This window comes from Numenius arquata, chromosome 6, assembly GCF_964106895.1.
Source record: "Numenius arquata chromosome 6, bNumArq3.hap1.1, whole genome shotgun sequence".
Classification (NCBI taxonomy): domain Eukaryota; kingdom Metazoa; phylum Chordata; class Aves; order Charadriiformes; family Scolopacidae; genus Numenius; species Numenius arquata.
Genome location: NC_133581.1, coordinates 64,842,280 through 64,865,941, shown reverse-complemented (window position 1 = coordinate 64,865,941; position 23,662 = coordinate 64,842,280). Strand labels below are relative to the sequence as shown.

Genomic DNA, 23,662 nt, shown 5'->3' with positions numbered 1-23,662 from the left:
CGGTTATACTTGTGATGTCTTATTTGAAGAATCAATTAATGATCCATTTTCTCCCCATCTGCTATGAATCACTTCAAAGCACAGAAGTGCTTTGTGTATCATTCCAAAGAGGAAGTGCTTTGTGTATTTTCAGACAGCGGCCTCCTCCAGCAAATTAAGATTTAACTTTACATTTGAAACACAGGGCATTTGCCTTTGAAGTTGATGCACCTTTAGAGGAAGGCTGCAAGTAGAAATTTAAATTAGTTTCCATTAGCGTTCTCTGTGCTGCTTAAAGCAGCCAGCCTATACTCAAGATCCCACAGATCGTGTCAGGATGAGAAACCGACGATGGAATCAATGTATCTTTGATGCACCCTTGTTTACTCGCAAAAAAAAAAAGAAACACAAGGTTTATTTTCTCCCAGTGTATTAAGAAAAAAAAAAAAAAACAGAAAGCAATTACCAGTTCAGATAGCACCTCATGTTAGCGTGACACATCTCGCACAGGCTCCCTGAACTTCCACCACTGCATTCGTGGTATTTTACACTCAGCTTCTGCTCTGGGACAAAACAAATGGTTTCTCGGGTGGGCAGAGACTAGAGACTGGTTCACGCCGGGCCCTGCCCTTGCACGGGCACAATCTGTGCAAGATGTTGATTGCTGAGGCTTTTTTTTATCCTGCAAAGGATGAGGTCTGATGACTTCATGCGCCCTTCCAAGCCCTTGGGTCATATCCTGATACCTGCATACCCTGTCCCATCATCTTACGAGAACACAGGATTAACAAGCTTTAGAGCAGCCACCTCATTTACACGCTCCTTTGGCAAGAATCCGCACACACATAAGAGGAGACGAGGGCCTTTATCAAGGTTTAAAAATGCCACTCTCACGCCTTTGACTTTGCAGAGAGGAAACTCACCAGCTGCAGCAAGAAGAGACAGCAAATGATCTACCAGAGGGTGTTTTCATATAAGATGACAAGAAGTGCTCATTCAGCTTCAAGAAACTGAAAAAAAAACACGAGGGTGGTATTTAAATATAGTTTCCCAATCTACATTGAGCTACAGAAGATCTTCAGAATTGTTCCACAATTCTCTGGGCTGGGCCTCTCCAAGACAGAGAACCAAGTTCTCTGTCTTGGCCTCTTCTGACACTGAGACAACCCAAGGGTGCAGGAGGATCTTGCCTGCAGGCCCCCAATGCCAGCCTCCCCCTTGCCCCCCCAAGCAGCACTGGCAGCCAAAGGGATGAGTATTGGCTGGATAACAATTCCTAAAGTGAGGAAAATTTTCCTTCCCAGTCTTACTCACGCAGAATGGAAGTGGAAGCCCACAGGACAAAGTGCAGTGACTTGTCCTGCTCTGTTTGCAAGGCAGCAGCCACGGGTGATTATTTTGATAAGAAAGTGTGTCCCCACCTAGGTTACACCCAGTCACGTCATGCATGGTCACAGGGTTGACAAGGTGCCCGTTCCTCCCAAGAATTCCATCCAGATGTAAGCAGGTGAGCGATGTTCTGCTCCCTGCACACCATAAAATTAGTACCGTGCTCCCCACAAAACCATGCCATGCTCCTGCTGGCAGGTCATTCAGGCTGCCCCCAGGACTATGCCATTTTTTGGGGGGGTTCAGATGTCTGCCAGCAGGTACCAAGTCACCGCACCCACTGCTCCTCACTAAGCAATTCTCCTCAGATATGGTCACTAAAGGAATGATTGCAGCCTACGTATTTACACAAAGATAGTGTCCTAGAAATGTGGGTGTCTTAGTAGGCTGTGCCTGGGGAACCTCCAGTGAATTGTACCTCTCCAAACACTACCAAGCACAAGCATCTTTGCCTCTGCAGATACCTCTGATGGAGAGACACCAACTTTTGCTCCACTGATTCCTTCAGCTCTCCGACTGAGAAGTACTGTCAACAGCTCCAGAGGACCAAGCATCATTTCCTTGATGGAATCATCCACCGGAATAATCCTTGATGAAGCAGAGAATGAGCTACCCTATAGCTATAGACTGCCATGGTGCCCACTGTCTAGAAGAAAGACGGGCTTGAACTGAAACACTGTGTTCTGAAGAGTAAATCCCCTATTACTTTACGCTTTTAAATTGAGGGAAAGGGTACAGGCCCTTATCAAAGTGTCCTCTACAGCCTGACCCCACAGCATGGGGACGATTGTGATGCAGCCAGTCCATCACGGTCACCTCAGAGCATCACCATTGGTGGCTTCATGTGCAGTTTCAGCAGAGAACTCAGGGTGTTGAAAAAATACACAGTTCGCCTCTCTAGGTCATAGAATTCATCACGAACTTTTACTGCTCTTCCCTGTTTCATGGGTAAATAGAGTAAGACCTCTAGGCCTATCACCCTCATACCTTTTATCACCATTAAAATAATTTTTTTTAAAACAGCTCGGTGTTAAAGAGATGACTCATAACGCTGCAGCATCGGTTAGCTGAACTTGAAAGAGATGTTAATGTCATAATTTTGATTTTCATTACCAAACAATAAGAAGGTAAGGGTTGAAAATGTCTTACACATCTATCACCTCATTTTATATTTTTAAAATATAAATAAGCTGCAGAGGTTGGTGCGCACTACTTCCAAAATTCCATTTTAATACAGATTTAAACCCATGTTTTGTATAGAAGCAACACAGAACAAAATTTAAGCTATTACTTGTTGTTTGTTTGTTTATTTAGGGTTTTGTTCCCAGATACAGTTGAGGTAATAAGCATAAAACTTGAGTTTAAGGACACAAACCTACCGTACTTCTATGAATATAAGCTAAGTAGATAAGTAGTCCTGTTGAGCTCAAGGACAAAGTGCATAAACATTTGCTGTGTTGTACTTCGTCTGCGTGTTTGCATACAAGCCATATACTATACACAGATCTAAGTAAAGAAAGATGTGACAAAAGAGAAAAGTTAGTTTAAAGACAGAAAAAGATATAAGCAATACACATGCTTTTTATAAAAACGTGTATGGAACAAGCTAACACCCCTGATATAATGTAATTAGTATTGATGAACCATGCAGTTCGGAAATGAGATTTAGCTCTTTAGCAACTATCTTAGCAACTACTGATCCTATTTTCTGTGTACGTGCCAGATAAGCAATTGCAATAATGTACCTTGAAATTCCATACCTTCTATTTAGGATGTGCTTTAAGATATCAAGTTCTGAATAACCATTTTTGCTCTTGGATTTTTTTTCACATAACTTACTAATTATGGAGAGTGTGCTAAGTTTTGCTTTACTTTGTTTTCAAATGGGAAAAGACTTTTGGCTTGTTTGAGTGTTAGGTTTTGATCTGGCTGAATTTTCCTCCTTCTCTGAAATAGATTTTCAATTTCCATTAGATCATAGTGCTTTAGGAGTTTCATGCTGTGAATTAATGCATGAATAAAGTCCAAATAATTACAAAAATTATTAGAACAGTATTCTTCAGAGGATAGGATTAAAGCTACATCAAGCCCAGTATCCTGACTTTGATAGTGGCCAACAATGAATATATATAAGGAAGAGTTTAAAATCAGAGGAAATATTGACAAAATTTAGCTGGTATATTCTTCCAGTGTTCCATGACCTGTGGTTCAGGAACTTCGGAGCTGAGGGTGATTTCTTTGTTTGTAGAGGTTAACATACAAACTGATAGCCAAGTGGACTTTATCCCATATAGCTGCCGTTTGCAGCATATAATATGGATTCCAGTAGCTCCATCCTACATTAATTTACTTGGGGAACTGTCTAGATGCAAAAGCCAAGAATTTTGCAGGGATTGTTTTATTAGGATTCCAGTTCCAAAGCTAGGATATTTAAAAGTAACAAAACTATCTTTATATTAGAATGCAATCTACAAACACAGACATTCCTTTAATCCTAATTCCATAAATATATATCCTCTTGAGACAAGCATCTTAGAAGAGTGTTCCAAATACAATTAATTAGCTTTTACCAGCAATATCTTCTCCTAAAGAAAGGTCAGACTACACAGTGTATGCAGTGAAAAAAAGACAAGACAAATTAAAAGCACTCAGCAGCTTCCATTAATGGGCTCCAAGTCTAAATGTACAATTAAAAGAGAGCACTCACATTTGCAAACACTAAACTGCGAAAATCTGTGGGGTCCGTCTCTAAAAGACTAGTTAAATGTGGGGGGGGTTGATTGTGGGGGAAAGGGAGTAGTGTGTATGGTTGAAACCTAGGCCTATTTAGCTAACTTCTCTTTTAACGTAATTAGTATGCAGACACATTTTTGGGACCACCTAGAATTTTGGAAATGGAGTGAGTATCCAGGATCAGCTTTTCTAGACAGAAAAAGACAAATCTACAAAACGGATAATTGCCCGGCTGCTTGGAAATAACAACAAACAAACAAAAATCATATACAGCAGAGTATGTTGCATGAAATACTGCTATATCATACCTAATCAGAGAGTATTTTTAATAATACGCAGAGATGGAAGAAATTTATTATTTGAATACAGGCTGAAGGTGTTTCTCACTACAGAAGGAAGACAGGGGATTTCCATCAGCTAAAAGGAAGATGAACAGGCATCAGTTGCTAGAACCTGCTACGATTTCCAGCCAGGCTGATGGAGCAGTAGAAGACTGCTATTAAAAAAAAAAAAAATTAGTTACTACTACTAAAACATTTGAAAAGATGATGGTAGCTAATGACTTTCAAGCTGCATTCTCTACACATAGATTTCCCTAATGGAAATTTCTTCTCCATTCTCGTAACACTTGTCTTTGTATATTAACTGATTTTGACACAGAAAGTTTAGTAAGTTCACCGGAGCATGAGAATACAAGACTGGAAAGAAGTGAGACTCTCTTGCTTGACATCAAAAGTATACTTTACCAGAAGGCATATAAAAGAATATGAAACCATATATAAAAATTAGCAAATCTGTGTCCTCCTGATCAAACAATAAAAATGTTGTTTCTTTTTTTTTTCCCATTTACTGGAAGTTTAAAAACTAAACATTCTGAGTAGATCCAGTTTCCGCTTGGAAAATATTAGACAGTATTTTCCACTCCTTTTGAAGAAGGAAAGTATTGCCATCAGTACTTGCTTTCAAACTCTAGGCCAAAAAAATATGTGTGCATAAATATATATAATATATATGCATTCATTCCATGGTTGATCACATAAAGCAAACTGTTTTTAATTACAGAGTTATTTCAAGACTGCAAAAATTTAACAAAATAAAAGACAGTCCAAAATGAGTATCTTATAGTTCAAAGAACAGAATGATCTGTATGTGAGTTTTCCATGGTTACTAGAGTATACAAAAGAAAATATGCAAAACAAAGTATATTAAGAGGGCATTGTTTAGGATATATCCTATGTATATTAAAAATAGCTGAGAATATTAACAGACCTTGGGTTCATGAGCTCTGCAGATGCCACGCATCTCAAATGTCTTTCTTAAAAATAAACAGGAACAGAGAGGATACCATGCTTATAGATGGCCCACTTTGTTCCCGATAGGCATGTACTTTTGACGGACAACCAATTTCTGAACTTTATAGTAATTATCAGCTTCAGTGAAAAAGTCAAAGTTTTCCCAGTTTTCAGTTGTGCTCTAACGGCTTCCACCATAGTGTATTAATGAGAAAATTTTGGGGACACCTTTTTGTTCTGGGTCTGTATGTTGCAGAGCACAAAGGAGCCAGTCGACAGCAAGGGCTATTCAGCTCTTCCTGCAGCGAACACTTGTCCTGTGACTAAAACCATAAGCACATGTTTTCAATTATAGATTTAAACTTCTGCTGAAAAGAACCTCAGTACCCCCTATAAAATAACATTTAGAATTAACTCACTAAATCTTTTTGTAATAAATCAGAACAGATCTTTTTGTAATAAATCAGGATACATCTGTGGCTTCTTTGAAACAGCTTATGAATATTGTAGGTAACTTGACTGCTGGAATATTTACTGTATGAATATATGGACTTAGTGGGTAGATGCAAGACAAGCAAATAACCAGGAAAGAGAAGAGATAAGCCTCTCTGAAGCAGATAGCTAAAGATTAGCAATGAACATTCTATGAAGAGGGGATGGTAAGATTATTAATGAGATGGGGAGGCAGATTTTCTTTAAATATTTTGGTTTCATCGTTACTCTAGACAAGGCTCTGTTTTAATAAGACTATATGATTTCTGTATTTTTCACTTTGAAGAATCTCAACAGGAACAAAGTTTCTGAACAACCAAATCCATAGGGCCAAAGTAGACTGAATTGCAGCCCGGAGTTTCACCTATATAAGAGGATGCACCGTGAAGCTTTAACCCAAAGAATTTAAAAGCATTAAAAAGAGACACGTGATGATGTGCGTATGCACAGCATCACCTGCAGCTATGACAGTAACATCCTTGACGCTCTAACTGAAGGCAAATGATCATTGCTGCCACCGTAGCAGAGGCAGGGAGTGGGAGGGAGGCTGTTCTCCTGGGGGGTGAGGGCGGGGGGAGAAGGCATTTACTTCTGTGGAGAAAGAGAGGCACCAGGAAGATTAGGCAACCGGTGCCTCAGAGGGGGAATGATTACTTTTTCATGGGACATCTGAAGTCAGAAAGGGTACATAAAAGGCTACAGAAAGCATGGTCCTGGTCTGGCTCAAAACACAAGATTAAATAAGGGATTAACACTCGCTCTGTGTTTGTGAAAAGCAGGGAGAGACACATGTTTTTTGCAGAAATCCCCTTCATCTCCTCCCTATATATCCATCAAAGGATAGTGCTCCATGACTAAAGTGGGTTCATGCCCAAGCCCAAATGATTTATAATTCTGTTGCTTTGGTACTTGCTATCCAAAAGCAATTATTTTCTCTTCTGTATAAACCAAAGCAGTACCTCACACTTGTCCACTGCCTTCAATCACAGAGCTTTCTAAAGGAAAATATTGTCACACAGTGGAACAATTTAACCTATTATCTAAAGACTGAGGAAAAAAGCATCTCACAGCAACTCACTACCACCCAAATCCAAATGCTTTGGTGGGAAGACATTTTAAGGCCACATTGCAGATGTATACTCAGAAAAGGAGTGATTAAGTTGAAGTCATACCCTAACTTCTCTGCATATTACAAGTAATTCTAAGAATCTGTGGGGTTCACCTCATTTGGCTTCCCATTTTGAAGATGCATCTCACTAGCACTGTAGGAAGGTAGCACTGAGTCTTTTGACCAACTGGGGTTTTGATATATCCTCTTGAAAGACCATCACGGCAAACACTTTACATGAGAAAAGAGATGTATTGAAACTGAGGGTCCTATCATCTAAATAACCTAGGTTTCCCCCTGTAAGCCCTTTACCTAAGAGAAATGAAAGAGATGAGGCTGTGCAAGGATTACCGAAATCTCAAAGAAGCAAACAAATGGAGGTGTTTATTTATAGAGTGCACAGTTAAACCTTAGCAGTTTCTCACCAGGGTTTGTTGTGACGCTACACAGCTGCTAAGGGCCGGTGCTGGAGAGAAGGGATGCTGAGCTACCCGAGTTTGTATCCTGTCTCTCAATAAATCAGTATGGGATGAAAAATTTAAGAAAACCAGTAATGAAATGATAGAATTGCTGAGTACCAGTTAGCAGTTAGCTCTAGTGTCAAGTCATACAGTTTAAAGCGCCAATGTCAATTATGCAACGTCAGTTAAAAATCCCCATTTTTTTAGACATATTGAAAATTTGTTACTTATTATTATAGATACTGATTCTACTACCCAATTTTTCACAGTAGCGTATCTGGTTTGTGTTCATGGAATCATGTTTATCTACTGTGTTTACAATCCATTTTAATTTTGTTCTTGAAAACTAAGGGTAATCTTTCAAATCTTTCCTCAAAACATCTTCCTGGTCCTTTAAATTTTTTCTTTTAGTTGTAATACTGCTTATACTAAATCATATTTTATTATATTATATAATATTATATGACACTATGTTAAGAGGTGCCTTCCCATCACCTGGTATAGTACTTGAAACTAATGGGAGTTCCCATATTTTCCAAACTCCAGGAGATACGCCACCTGAGTCTGAAATATACTTCTCTTAAAATCTGTTTCAGGATTTTCTTTTCTACTATTTTAACTCCTGGGAGCATCTTATCTTTTTAAATGTAAAAGAGTAGGTTCAAAATCAATAACCATACAACTTCTGTCAAGGCAAAGGGAAAAGGAAAAAAGGAATCTCTGCAACACTGTTCACTTCATTAAATCTCTTTTTTGCTCTATGGTAATTTAACAGATGCAGGATCTTTAAATAGATCAGTAAGTTGTGGAAATGAAATTATTAGTTGTTATTTACGCTTTTCAAAAACTCCCTTTCTCCCTTCATTTTATGTGGCACTTCTTTTCGTTTACCTCCTTTGCAGTCATCTCTCTTTAAGAACTACAATGCATACATTTAAGCTCTGCCATTTAATAACTCTTTTTCTCATGTTTTTGATCCCTTCTTTGGGGGTGGAAAGCAGACACATGGCTTCTGCAATGATCAGGATGTACTCACGGTGTCCATGCTGAGTTAAAAGTGTTAATTTCCTCATCTCTAGCTTTCAGATCATCTTGATTGCCTTCTCCTTTCTAAAGTCCCTTTCTCCAGAGTTTACAGCCAATTTTCAAAATAGTGAGAATTCACCCGTGAGTCTTCTGAAAACGATTTGGTGTTTAATTACACTGCAGTCAGTATTACTCACAGGTTTAATGATACCATTATGTAGAACAACCCTCTGTGTTTCTTCCAACAAATTTGAAAATAATTTTAAATTCTTATGAGTGAGTGAGGATTAGGATCCAAAAGTCAATTCTTTCTATTAACTAGAAATTCCATCTCTGCCTACCTTAAGCATTTTAGCAGATCACAGATTGAAATAAACCCCTATTTCTGTTGTAATACACAGCGCTGCTCCCTTTCCCCTCTGGACAGTGTTCATTCATTTTCCTCATCAGAAACTGAGTAACATAACAAATATTGTTATTGTTTCTTTTTTATAGCCATGTAGATATTTAACAAATAACTTCTGAAAGTGTTGCTGGGTGTCCCGGTTTGAAGTAGAACCGAACCAATTTTGTTCTGTAATTTTACATGTTAGCTAGGCCTCCTCTAACGCTCTGAAATTAACAGCATATTGTGGAGAAAACTGCTCGTTCTCAGAATGATCACACCAATGTTTGTGCTCCGTGCCAAGGAATGGTGTGCAGGGAGGCCCTTGCTTATACTTATTGCCATAACAACCAAGGGCAGCCCATTTGGTTATTTGCCCCTTAGAGGGTCGGAAACGGAAAAAACGTAGAGGGGTCACATCGGTGGGGAGGAGCGGACAGGACAGGTGACCCAAACCTGACCAACTGGGGTATTCCATCCCATCTGCCCCATGCTCAGTATAAAAGCTGAGGGATCAAAGTGTCAACCTCTTCCTGCAATGGCCGACGTCCGGAGAGGACTCTGTTCATCTGCCTTTGATCCCGATCCGTGTGTTCCTGACTCCAGAGCTGGAATCCAGTTCCCATTAGTCGCTGAGTCCAGTCTGGGACTTCCCCAGTGCCTGCCGGTGACGTGACTGTCATCCTGGGAGCTTGATACGGTTTTGTATATATTGTATCTATTTCATTATTTTCTTCTTTATTTTTATTTTAATATTAATTCTTCATTAAAGTAGTTTAGTTCATTCTAAACTTCTAAATCTCCTTATCTCTTTCTCTCTCCTCTTTTGGGGGGAGAGGGGAGGGAAGGGCCATCTGTCGGTCTGGTTTTGGTAAATTCAGCCAAAACCACGACACTGGGAATAGTAGTTGCAACTAACTGTACTGTAACTGAAGAAATATAAATGAACTTTCAATGAAGAAATGACTACTAACTGAAACAGGACTTAAGTTTAATCAAAGATGTAACCCTAGAATCTGTAACACATCTTCACTTATTTGCACTCTTTCAAGAAACGATCCATTTCCTGAAAGAGTTGTACCACTTCCGTTAAGAGAACTATTAGGCTTGGATGCTTAGCATAACTTCTCCTTTCATGGTAAGACATTAAGTGGTTTTAGAGACATAAAACTGTTGGCCAGAGCAGTTTCATACAAAAAATTTTTTAAACAGCAAAGTTACCTACCTAATCTACTTTTCTGACAGTTATCAAGCGCAAAATGTTAAATTGCATATTTAAAAAAAAATCACAGAGAATAGATGTAAACTAGAAACTAGAAACAATACTGCAGTAAATCTCACACAAAAGCTGTTTCACGTCATGGCTGTCTTTCACAGGGAGTCCTTCCCTAAATTCGTTTCTTGGTTTCCAAAATTTGATCTTCTTTTTCTCTTGTTGTGTAAATGTTCTGCGTGGAGTGATTAAAGGGAACACTTTGTATCATCTGGCTTTCCAACATTTGGACTTTGAAAATAACACCTATTTCTGTAACAATTCAATGACCGTAAGAAAGCGCCAGACGCCTCCAACTTTAGCTCCATAGAAACTACGTTTTTCATATGCAGCTCCCCTTTAGAAAGAAAGTAAATGAAGTACCTCAAAACTGTAAAGCAGTGACACCCTGGAAGCGTGCAGCTACAGCACTCATTTTCTTCTTTCTTTCTCTCTCTCATTTCCTCTCTGAAGTCCGTACACTGAGCATTTCGATTTCACCTCAGCCCTCAAACCAGCCTGGCACATCCCCTCCTTTAGAAACGAAAAGGAAATGTTGTGACACTTTCTCTTAAATGAAGTTCAATAATATCTTTCCATGTGGGTATTTCCCACAAGGTTTGTCCCTCCCTCTCTTCACAATTAGCAACGGCAAGTTAAATACACATATTTTTGAGCAGTTGTGTTGTGGGGTAGAGAAGGGACATCTATCTTTAGAACTGTGTTACTCTGTGTTCCCAAACTCGCAGCACACGCTCAGCCCAAACACTGAACTGTTGGTTGATTGACCTGCCAGGTTGTTCTTATCGTACAGACAAGTATGAAAATGCTATTTAAAAATATATGTAGTTTTTAATCAGTTTTACATAAAATATTTTCCCTTCTGACACCGGAGAGCTAATTTATTGAATGCACAATCATGCCAAATTGTATTTTTTTTGTTCGTTCTCATAGCACACACTCATAAATGAGTATTTAAAATGCAAATAGCATTTTCAGTCAAGTTAAATTGCAGTCAGAGCTGCATTTCTAAAAGCACAGTTTAAATAGCAAGTGTGGCTTTACTTCTCCAAACTATAAAGGAATCTCCTACAGACCATTCCCTACTCCCTGGGGGTCTGTAGCCCACCGGTGCTTCTGTACTTCCAACATGCCTGCTTTGGCTGCAGGCTCAAGCCAAATTTCCTCCCTCATCTGACTCTGGGACTGTCTGTGCTGGTGATTTAAATGGGACAAAGGCAGATTCTGAGCCCTGGCACATGACTGTCCATATTTCTGAGTGCTGGCGTGCTTTCAGGAATGGCTGGGCCCCTAACTAGTGCTCTCCCAGACAATGTCCTCGTACAAGTCGGGGGCTAGCAGGGCTCAGCAACAGTTTGCAATCTGTGTAAATCCAGCAGGCAGGATGGAAAAGGCCTCCCTGGTTTGAAGGGGAAAGAATTTAGCTGTCTGCATTCAAGCCATGCCATGCTATGCCATGCCACATACAGAACGAGGCCTCATCTGCTTTATTTTCTGGTACAGATGTAGCCTGTATGTTTCCACCCGCCTGTAAATCCTGTCTACCCTTAAGGCTGACAAAACTGTGTCCTTTTACAAACAACCACAAAGCCACGTGGTGCCATTTCAAAGATAAAGGTGATGGAGGTAACGAAACCAGCCCACTATGCCCGGACCGCTCCACTGAAGGTAGGTCCACTCTTAAATCAGGCAGATGACCGAGTTTAATCCGCCACTGCTCCCAAAAGTTCAGCTGAAGTGAAAACCTGAGCATAGTCATGTACTCACAGACTACTGACAGGAGGTTTAGGGTTTCAGTATAAGTATAGCTCTTTTGTCTGTCAAAAGGTGGGATTCTTTCCAAGCATTCAGTAGGGCTGCTTTGCTGTTCCTGGGTATGACACAAGAATCCCACCGCAAACATATTTTAACACTGCAGAGATTGTTACGTGAAAAATCTCAATTTTTTAAAAGGAATGACCATGTTGCTCAATTACTACTTCCAAGGTGCAAGAAAATCAGTCATAACAATGAACATTCAGTTCACGCCATAGTACTTGCCAAGCCCAGTCACAACTGCAACCTAAATATGCAGGGTAATCGCTATGTCTTGCTCTATGCAGAGTGAGCAGCTACCACAAAGGATCATTAACCTTGGATCGGTGTTTTAGGCTTATTGCCTCATTCTTCATAGCTGTTTTAGCTGAAATTGAAAAGGAGAAAAGAGCAAGTTTTGGGCTGAGGGAAATAAGCAGAGAATGCCCGTCAAGCTATGAAGATGTGAAACCGAGACTATTAGCAACCACAGGATTACACCCAGTGCGGGTAAGGAACAGCCTGGAGTCAGATTGCAGTTTCTCCCTTCCGCAGCTGCCAGGGACAGTTAGTCCCTAGCAGAGGCCAGTAGAGCCACCGGATGAAATATAGCACTAGCCTCTTTAAAATGAAACATCTGGGACAGAATAATCAGAAGTGGTTGTCACTCCTTGTGAAGAAGAAGTAAAACTGACACTCCCCTCTAGTTGCACAAAGGAGCCATTAGTTACGAAGATGCAAGAATTTAATGTAACAATGAACTTTATCAGTGTATTTTCTATTTTCATTATTTTCCCTTTTGTAATTTAGTATTACCCTGCTGTAACATTTACTCTCTCTGCAATCAAGAGGCTTCTAAAATCAAGTGTCAAAAGTTAGCAAACCAATTGTTTTTCAGTTTGAAAACATCTTTGTGATCAGACTTTCTGTATTTATAGTCTTGACATAATACTGTTGGAAAGGCAGTAACTGGATGGACATTTTCAGTGCAGTTATGTGTGTACCATATGCTACAAGGAGATAGCTCAGCAGAAGACCTGCAGGGCTTTGTGTTAAACACTTTCCAAAGTTTTACCAGGAATACTATGAAACCCTTAGATAGTATTTTTAATTTCTGGGAAGAAAGCCAATCCCAAAAGTGCCCTAAACACGAGGTTTGCTATTTAAACAATTCTATAGTAGAAAGCTCTTACCAACTTTAAATAGTTCCACTCAATCCCTCATAGAAGTGTGTGTATGTATATATGTACATACATTTTTTTATATTTATGTGTAGAAACACACACAAATATATAATACTGGAATGTAAATAAAGGATTAACAGAAGACCCCACCTGGAGCACTGCGTCCAGCTCTGAGGCCCCCAACATAAGAAGGACATGGACCTGTTGGAACAAGTCCAGAGGAGGTCGCGAAGATGATCAGAGGGCTGGAGCCCCTCTGCTACAAGTATAGGCTGAGAGAGTTGGGGTTGTTCAGCCTGGAGAAGAGAAGGCTCCAGGGAGACCTTATAGCAGCTTTCAAGTATCTAAAGGGGGCCTACAGGAGAGATGGGGAGAGACTCTTTATCAGAGGGTGTAGTGATATGATGAGGGGTAACGGTTTTAAACTGAAAGAGAAGAGATTTAGATGAGATATTAGGAAGAAATTCTTTACTGTGAGAGTGGTGAGACACTGGAACAGGTTGACCAGAGAAGTTGTGGATGCCCCATCCCTGGAGGTGTTCAAGACCAGGCTGGATGGGGCTTTGAGCAACCTGGTATGGTGGGAGGTGTCCCTGCCCATGGCAGGGGGGTTGGAACTTGACTACCTTTAAGGTCCCTTCCAACTCTAACCATTCTATGATACTTACGGCCCCTTCCAATGTTAACCATTCTATGATTCGATGATTTTATTTCATTGATGTCTGATGTACCAGAATCAGACTCTGTGTGAACACAGCTGCTGTATCTGACACGGCATGGCAAACCAGCATCTTGTTGTACAGTGTCAAAGGACAGGAAGCAACTGCATTCAAAAGCAACAAGTCAGCGATTGCTGTAACTAAAAAACGGGGAGAAAAGTGATTTGTGCGACCTGTCTCAAGGAAATGTTGACTAATCTAGATGTATCAAATTGCTTCCGAAACATAACAGACCGAGAGGCTTAAGTGAGATGAATAGGTCTAATGCGATTCAAAACACATCTTCCTTAAAAAACAGATGAAACCCCGCCATCGGAACGGTGTGTCCCAGGCAGGTCGTGGGACCAAATGGAAACGCCATGCGATTGGCATGGGAATGCCACGGAAATGCCAGCGGTGCCATGAGAACTGGGTACCTCTGCCCTGCGCCTCCTCCCGCTGCCCCTTCACCACACACCGAAGCCGGCACCCCCAGAACCGGCAAATCCAGCCCAGATCCTCTTCGCTCTGTCACCTTCCAGCCACCGCAAAAGTCCTTTCATCTTCCCCTAAATTCCGTCTTCGCAACCTCCCAAGGCGACGCCTCCGCTCGCTGCCCTGCGGCCGGGCCCCCCCTCCCGGTCCCCGCTGAGGGCCAAGGCCGCCTCAGGCGCGCCCGCTCGCCGCAGTCCCCTCAGCGCAGCCTGGGCTCCGGGCCTGCGCTCGCCCGCCGCCCGCGTCCCCGTTTTGCGGGGCCTTGAGTGACCGGAGCGCGTTACCGCCCGGCCCGAAGGCGGACATACCGACGTGCCGCACTTCACGGCAGCCCTCCAGCTGCCCCAGCCCGGGGAGGCGGCCGAACCCCTCCGCTCCGCGCCGCGCCGCACGGACGGGCCGCCGCTGTGCGCCCGCACACACCGCCCGCGCCGGCCGGGGAGGCGGGGGTTCAGCAGGCGGTCAGTGCCCTGCGGGGACACCCCCCCCCCCCCCACTCCCCGGCCGTCCCTCACTCTTCCCTGCCCCGTGGCGTCCCCCGGCCGCGGGATCCCCTGCTCCCCCCAGCCCGCCGCCTCCCCCCCACCGGGAGGCTGGAGCTCTGCTCCCCCCTGCCGCCGCAGCGAGTGGGAAAGCCCACGGCTGCTTCCCCCCCTCCCTCCCCAAGTACGATGGAACCGGCCCGTAACCCGAGGGAGGGGAGCCATCCCCGCTCCCTCGGATGATTGCCAGCCCCGTTGGTCAATCAGCGCCTTCCCTTTTCTCTAGGCAACCCAGCGCCCGCCCTCAGGCATGAAAACCGAGGAGGGGGGGAGTGGGAGAGGCGGGCGGGAATGTTTACAAACAAGATGAGGGAGTAGAGGAATTGGGGGGAAGCCGGGGGGCGGGGCCAGCGATTGGCGCAGCCGCTGACCCAATGAGGGAGAGCGCCGCTGGGCGGAAGGGCAGGGGGCGGGACGTAGGGCGCTCTCTGCCCAACAGCCGCTGGTGTTGGCGGGCGCGGGCGCCCAATGAGCGCTCGGCGGGGGGAGGGAGGGGGCGCCAGCGCCTGAGCAGGAGCCGCTCCTCACGGCGCCCCCTCCTCCCGGCTCGCTCAGCCTATCCCGGCGGGGCCGCGCTCGGCTCGGCTCGGCTCGGCTCGGCTCGGCTCGGCTCGGCTCGGCTCCGCTCGCGGCTGCTGGGCGGGGAGGGCGGCCGGAGCAAGGGGGAGGGGAGCCGCAAGGACATGGGCCGGCTCTGAGGGCCGGGGGAGGGAAGCCGACGTGCGTGTGGCTCCCTGTATCTTAATAACTGTTTGTTATTGGGTGGTGTGGGGTTTGGTTGTTTATTTCCCTCCCCCCACCTCCCCCCCGCGATTTTTCCCTGAGGCGGAGGGGAAGAACAGCCGCCCCCCCCCCCCCCCCCCTCCGCCCCCAGCGCGCCTTCATGGCTCCGCTGCCCCGGAGCGCCCCTGGAAAATAAAATCCGCCTCAGGCCAGGTGACGTCCCGTTTTCCCCCCCGCCTCCGCGCACACACACGGGGAGCGGCAGAGGCGGGGGAGCGCCCGCCTGGCGGAACATGGAGGGACCCTCGGGCGCGACGGAGGAAGGGGAGCTGCCGCTCCTCACCGTCAAGCATGAGCTGAGGAACGGTGAGCGGGGAGGGCCGGGGGTGGCGGGGGGTGGGGGGGGGTCGGGGAAGGTGGGGGGGGTGTACGCTGAGGAGAGCGCTGCCGCCTGAGGGGAGGGCGGCGGGAGGCGCGGGGGGGGGCGGGCTGCCGGGACGTGTGGAAGAAGTGCTGAGGGAAGGAGGGTGGAGGGAGCTGATCGGGAGCAGTGGGGAGATCTCGGGGGGGGTGGGTGGGTGGGTGGGTGGTGGTGGGGAATGAGGGTGAGGTGAAAGACAGGGGCAGGAGCGTGTCAGAGGGGGGCGGGGGGGGGGGAGTGGGTGTCCCTTCTTTTATTTCCGAAAGAAAGTATTTCGGTTGGACTTCTGCTGCGTATTTGGCTCCCCTGTCCCACTTCCCCAGTGGTGTTTGACGCTTTTAAAGGAGATAAGGGTTAGCCGTTCTTTTTTCGATTTATTATTCTTTTCTTTTTTTTTTTTTAATTGTGTGTTTGACATTAACGGCTATGCCAGTATGGGGGGGTGGAGGGGGGGGCTGTTTGCTGCACTCCTAGATGATGTCGTTTTAAGTGACAGCTTTTCTCTGACCCCGGTGAAATGCCGGAATTGTAGGGAGGGGAATGTGCCAGCACGTAACCGCAGAGTTATCTGGCTTTTCTCTAGTCTCTCTATCTTCTTGTAGCTCAGTGGTTACTTGAAGACCCTCTGTGGAGAAAGTAGTTCAACACGTGAGATAAGTATGACCTTTCAAGACACAGCAGAAAAGCTCTGTCGTAGGTTGTTGTGTTGGGGAAGATCTTTATGTATTTTTTTTAATAGGGACTCTCTGCTTTTCAGAAGTTTCCAGGCAACTTGAATGCTGCAGTAAATCTGGATTTTACTGTTGATTTAGAAGTGCTTTTAAAACATAATGAAGACTTAACAGTCTTTGTGTTTATTAACAATGGAGGTGCTATTAACCTTCATTCCTTTTCTTTCATCCTCTTTTTTCTTCATGATGAGGTTAAAGTAAGTATATGATGCTGTTCACCTCAGGAGTTTGGGGGGAACGCCCCCCCCCCCCCCCCCGGGTTAATGTCTCTGACGTCCGCTGATGGGCCGATGGGGAAGGCGGGTGGTGGTGCTGGGTCTCTTTGGTCACTCTCAGCTTTCTGTCCCCCTGTCACTCGGGTCTAGGGGCACAGTGGAGGTGCCCCAGCGGAGCGGAGCTATCACTGCAGCTGAAAAAAAAAAAAAAAAAAAAAAAGGCGCTCTTCCTGATAGCTACGCAGAAACCAAAGGGACTGGAGTTTCCTTCTTTCAAGAAGCAGCAAGCAAGAGAGCTGGTGGAAAACATACTTGTCTCGTCGGGTGTTGCTAGATTTCAGTGTGCGGGAGAAAAAGGGGTAGAGGGAAGTGGAACACATTTATTCTGTATATTTACCCAGATATGTCTAGATTTCTTCTATAAAAGTTGAGACAGCACGTATCCCCTGTGACATAGTTATTTAAAGATAGTTTGAAGAATAAACGCATTCATATAAACTAGACAAAGAGCTGTCTAATATAGCATAATAAGCAATTTTGATTTTGTTCCTGCTCTTAAAACTTTGTAGATTCAGGAAGTACTGCTACTTTTAATTTAAAAACTCTCAAGCTTGTTTGTGTTTTTCTAAGGTTCTGAAGTTCAGCTTAATAGGAATCAATTGCTTCTCCCCTTCTCATTCTCTTCTCCTTATTAAGTATTTAGAAAACTCTGCTTTCTGAAAAATGCTTTCTAGCAATGGCTTGTCTATTTCTGGAGCATTAGGGTGGAGGAGGGAGCTGCTCTGTCATGTACTCCTGGGAGACTCCTACTCCTGAAGGTGTCAATAGTGTCATTGCTATGCAAGACATATCAAGATACTGTTTCAGAACTTGTCTCTACACAATGCACAGAGATATATGGTAATTTGAGGAGAAAAATTGCACACAGCTTCTATTCGTATAGAAATATATAGATCTATAGGATGCTTCAGCTATTTTTCTCAGGGTCTGGCTGTGCGGGTGCCTCACTGCTGGCTAGGGTCAACCCACCACAGTTTTAAAGCATGCAGCCTGATTATTTGCTTTTGCTTCATTTTGGGAAAGAGGGTGAGGGGATGTGCAAGAACTAGAGTTGGAGCCACAGGATCTTCATCACTCTTACATACTGAGGCTGTATACCATTAATATCTTTTTAATGTACAATTTGATTAGATTCCAGTGTTCCCCTCCTCTCTGTGTTGTTTCTGTGATGTCGCTAGCTCTATGACTAATTGAATGATTTAAAATTACGTATTGAAAGTAGCTGTCAGCGGATGAAAAAGAGGTCAGTCTCCACAGTGCTTTTAAAGAGTGTACTATTGTGGTAGAAATAGTGGCTTCTTTGAGAAGGGAGTGTCTCATTTTCATATTGTGGAAGTTGTTGCTTGAACCTCTTGATAACAAACTCAAAGTACAAAGAATTGTGTATTCAGATCAACTAAATGCAGGTGAACCTCCAGTAATACTTTGCATTTGCAATTACTTGGGTCTTGCAATTGCTCTAAAAATATTAGACTAGTTAGAGACAGGCACTGATGACGGTCAAGCGAGTAAGTGAACATACTATAAAACTTGAATTTAAGATTAAATGTGTGTCTTCAAGAATGAAACAGCTGACTGTTGTTACCTTTGAGCAAGTATTGCGGCATATGAAAATGCACAGTTAGAGCATATGCAGAGCTATTTCTGCTCAGCTCTCAGCTGATTGTTAACCCTATCACACCACAGTTTGACTTCTTTTAAACTTTGACTTCAAAATTACAGTGCTGGCTTTGACATTTAGGGTCAACCTTAATTTTAGCTCTGTATCCCATATTCTTAGGGCCCTGAAACTCCTCTGTTGCATGACAAAAAAAGCAATTGCAGAAAAAACATCACTTCATAGGCATGTAGATTGGATCTGTGATAGGGAAGGAACTGTGGTGCATAACACTCGAGTGCCTCTGTGAGATGCCATGTGATTTGCTGTATTACAAGTACTGGGCTCTCTGTATATCTATTTTATACCACTCTGTGTATATCTATTTTATTTTAATGATGTAAAGAATCAGCATGTTGTGAAACTGTAAGCATGTATATGCTTCAGAGATTGTTCCTTCAGTTGGTTATTTTGCAGATCAGACACAGCAGTGACTTTTAGGACACATTTCAGTTAATAATGATTTTCTCCTAGTATATTTAGCAACGTTTTTTTTTTCCTTTCTTATCCTGTCACACAAACCATTTCTTCCTTGACTGAAACCTTGCAATTCAGACACTTCAGAATATTCACCATCTTTCTTTTCTCACTTTGGGAAGGAAATGAGTTTTTGGGGAAAGTGGAATCGCCTTCTCTTTTCAGGAAGTAGAAGAGAAAATATGCCAAGGATCAAACAGTAGGCAGTGGTAACTGATTCTCACTGAGGCTCTCCAGTGAAAATAATAAGAAAATGAAATTTTCTGCAGCATTTGTTTTTGGAATCTTATAAAGGAAAAGGTTTTATTTTTGAAGGCTAACCTCATAGTTAGTACAACTTCTAATCTTTTCTGGAGACCTAAGAAGTTATGTATTATTTACGGTGAAAAAAGACTATCTTTGCCTCTTCACATTTTGTTTCCTAGTAATGCCTTAGAACAATATGTAAAGCCTATTATAGAAAAAAATTTGTGTGACGGGGAAAGATATGGGCAGAGAGGAAAAGACTTGTGATGTGGGAAGGTAAGAAGGTAAGAAGAATTGTTAACAGTGAGATTTCCCCCTCTGTCATAGCTCTTGGTTTTTTTGGGGAAGAAAAAAAAAAAAAAGGATCAAAGGATCCTGACCCTTCAGGTATGTGACTAGGTAGGAGATTGCCCATCTTTCAGAATCATGTGTGCTCCCTGCTTTGCCCAGTGAGAGGCAGAGATTAGCAAAACTGGGATCTTGAAGGGAACTTCCAGGCATTCCATGAATGTATAGGCAATAGGCAGTATTTTTGTTGTTTGTTTTGCTTTAAGACATTGTTCTTGTCCTTCTGGCAAGTCCGTTTTGAAGAGGATACTGGATTCATCTTAATGCTATCACAAATTTTGGACTAAAGAACTTGTTTGCAATTTCTCTGACTGTAACACCTGATGTGCAAAGGCATGTATAGCCCAAAAGTCAATGCAGCAGTGGGTTGCAGGGCTCCAGAGGCAGAGGAACTTCCACTTGAGTCAGTCTAATTTATAATTCAGTATGAAACTATAAAAGGCTTCAGACAACAAATACATGGACTATTTGAAGGATTTAATATTGCAAATTCTTAGTTACCCCTTCTTGAATGAGAACTTAAGCTAGAATGGATTTATTTGTAAACTGGAAAGCATTATGAAAATTCCTATGGCAAAAAAACCATGATGAATCATGCATTAAATGGATTATTCAACCTTCGCTATGAAGCTACACCTGGCACCTCTACAGTAATCTATTTTTTAATTTTTTAAAGGAAACTTTCTTCTGAAAGTTTAAAGATACTTTTAAAATAATATTTTCTGTAAGATGCAGATTATTTTTTTTATTTGACTCTGTCCTAGTTCTCTGTCCTAGTCCTAGTTGACTCTGTCCTATTGTTTAGAGATAAGCATAGATTAATAGTTGAGTATTTCAAAGCTTGGATTGCTTTTACTTCTACTTTTCTCTTTTGAGCACTAAAATATATGTGTTGTCATATTACTGTGGGAAGTATAAAGAGAGTAAGTTTATGAATCATCCTTAATACAACTTAAATCTCTGGATTTTACTCTTTATAGAATCAATACTTGTAAAAAATGTTTTATAGTCTAGGAATTTATTTTTAATTATCTTCTCGTATCTTTGACTATGATAAGTTCTGATTATGAAGGAGGAGATTGACTTTTGATCTGTTGTTTGCTTTTTTTCCAGGCTTTGCGATCTAACAAACCTGGCTAAAAATATCTCTTAAAGGGTCTGGGACCATTGCTCATTTTGCTCTCATTGCTTCAGTGATATTCTATAAAATATATAATAGAAATGAGGACTAGTAGTCGCAGTCTTCGTTGTCAGCCTTTTTAGCTTTGTTCCAGTGTATTCTAAATATGATGGTTTAAAAACTTATGCTGGATTCCACAGGAGAGTTAGGAGAATTATATGCCACCTTAATGCACTTCAGGATTTTATTCAGGAGGCAATTCAGAAAACACTTGCCTGAGTTGTTTAAACTTAGGAGGAAGCCTGGGTATGAGAGGGTGTGATTTGCCACTATATGCTCCATGTAAATATTTATGTTGGATCCCCTTCATTGCTTGGCATCATTTCATATCTTATGGTAAACATTCTTTCTTTCTTTCTCTCTTTTTTTTTTTTTTTAACCCTTATACAATCCTAATGATGAAGTGCGAGCTCTACTAACATTTCTTTGCTTCTGACTCATTCTGTAGATAGGCAGATGGCCTGGTTCATGAAGGACTTGCCTTACACACAGTCACTTCACTTGTTTTTGTGTTTTGCTTGGAGATCTATTGTGACTGTTTCCTCTTCCCAGTTTTTGTTGGCATCTGCAAATATTTTATGCTGGCTTGGACAGATGGTTATAAAAGCTTTATCTGAGAGAGGATAATTCTGAAGACAATTTTTAAGTTTCCCGGTTAATGTCTGCATAAACTAATATGTAAACACATTCCATCAAAATTTAAATTGTCAGTTTCTCTTCTTCTGTTGATAAATAAATCTATATTCTGTTATTTTAACACGCAAAGTGCCTGTGTTTGAATAGTGTATTTTTTTTTGTGTGCTTTACTGAGCTCTGATGATAAAGACGACCAAAGTTGATTCATACCTTGTACTTAGAAGTAATTTCTTGTTTGAAAAGGTATGCACAGTCTTTAGATATCTGTTACTTTGATCTGACTATTTTGGCTTTGTTCAGCATTAGATTATATATAGCAACTTTATTCATTAGCAGCTTGCCTAATTATGTTTGGGGTTTTTTGGCTATTATGTGATGCATAGTGTTAACTGCACATTAAGCTTCTTGCTAACCGTGGAGGTGCTTCGAGGTTGAATCTTGGTGACCTTGTAGTGATTCATCTCACAGTAATGACAAACCTCATAGCAAAATCACCTCTGTAACAGCAAAAGAGCTACTGCTGATGGTTGCAAATGCACCTTAACATGGAGCATTTTCCAGTTCCAGCTACTGCGGGTCTGGATCATTAATCTTGGATGTCTGCACTTTTGTCTTTATTTCAGGTTCTGATGTACAGATTATAACTTTGGTGGGATAGTCTTCTGCAGCTTCAGTCTATTTTCATATGGTAATGATTGTTCCCTGTCATGTTTCCCACAGCATTTCATGCTTCTGAATCTCCACATGCTGCCTTCTGCTTAACTAGTTCTTCGTAGGTCTTTGTCATCTTTGGCTGTGCAAAGTTTTGGCTTCCAGGCCTTCTGGAATGGGATCAGCAGCTTTGAGATCTTGAAAATTTTTTTCAGTTCAGATGGTTTTCTCCTTAAGCATCTAATATTGTAGAGAATGAACACTTGTCACCTCATCTTAGTTGTGATCCTAGAGTTTGGAGTAACACGAGTTGCGTTTTCTCTTCTTTGATGTGAGTTCAGAACTGTGTGTATGTTTTATTTTTTATCTAAATTCTCTTTTGGCCTAAGAAAAATATAGGTAGTCCTTGAGATGATCGGCTTTTTAACCTCCATTTAAAGTTTGTAAGATAGTTCCCTGTCCTGATTAAATGGTATTCTTGTTCAGGGACCTGACAATTACTACTTGGTCATCTGTCAGCTTTCAAGGACCATGGAATATTCTTGACTTTCCTTCACAAATAGTTCTCGGTTGCTGTAACCAGTTAGAATCAAAATATAATTTTATATGTAGCAGAAAACCAGTATAACATCCTAGATGCATTTTCCTCAGTGTCTAAGAAGCAATGGTTGTGTGGTTTCTGTTATGTGGTGGTTTTGTGGGTTTTTTGTTGTGTGTTTCCCCCCCCCCCCCCTTCCTCCCTTCCCTCCCCCCTGAAGGAATGTGCTAGTTTTGCTTAATTTCAAGGAAAACCACCCACTCTTCACTCTGTGTAAGGCATAAACTCAAGTTTGTGTTCATATAACTTCGAAAACATCATCTGTTCTTTGTTGCTGTGACTTAAAGTAGATCTGTTAGGGGAGTGGAGATGGGCTATTCTCTGAAGTAACAGGTTAGAATCAAGTTGGTCTTGGTACCAGGCCTTGAATACATAATAGTTTGAAATACTACAGACTGTCTTCTCTCCTGTTTTCCTTCTTGCTTCCTCTGTTCTGCTTTAAATTGCCTGAGGTTCATTGTTCTGCTCAATAAAAGAGCAGAGCTGGTCTCACGTTGCAGAGAACAGCAGAGACAAGTCACAGCTTTCAGGCAGAGCTTGTCTTTGAAGGTTGCTTGATCTGGTTCAGTAGAGGGAAGCTCTAGTTTCATCTATCTGCTTCAAAACCTATATGCAATGGTGTCCAGAAACAGAGGACACAGCACGTTTTAACTTGAAAACAACCACTGTTGAAATATTATTTCTTAAGGTCATAAAAATACAATTAAAAGCAAACAGTACCAGCTTGCACAGTTCTTAGTTCACACTTGGTCATCTCAAAGTTCAGGTATAGTGCAGGGAACAGTCATGTCTCTTATGTCATCTGCAGATCCTCCATCAAGCAGAAAGACTTTGTTGTGGTTCCCAGAGTTAAACAGACTGTCCTACT

General features: G+C 42.3%; 2 protein-coding genes across 3 annotated transcripts in view; one reads left to right on the top strand and one right to left on the bottom strand.

The window, feature by feature from the left end:
- The window catches only part of DGLUCY (D-glutamate cyclase), a 48,572-nt gene extending 33,826 nt beyond the window's left edge, over positions 1-14,746 (bottom strand). Inside the window, exons 1-2 of one of the 2 annotated variants that reach the window (XM_074148643.1) lie at positions 14,618-14,746; positions 10,502-10,651 (exon numbers count right to left, since the gene is read on the bottom strand). The gene's annotated coding sequence lies outside the window, so the exon portion shown is untranslated. The remainder of the gene's footprint in view (positions 1-10,501; positions 10,652-14,617) is intronic. The other variant, XM_074148644.1, reaches the window with a different exon arrangement.
- Positions 14,747-15,867: 1,121 nt separating this feature from the next.
- Positions 15,868-23,662, top strand: part of RPS6KA5 (ribosomal protein S6 kinase A5) — a 70,396-nt gene continuing 62,601 nt past the window's right edge. The window contains exon 1 of the mRNA XM_074149975.1: positions 15,868-15,940. Within this exon, the coding sequence (XP_074006076.1) occupies positions 15,868-15,940 (73 nt within the window). The remainder of the gene's footprint in view (positions 15,941-23,662) is intronic.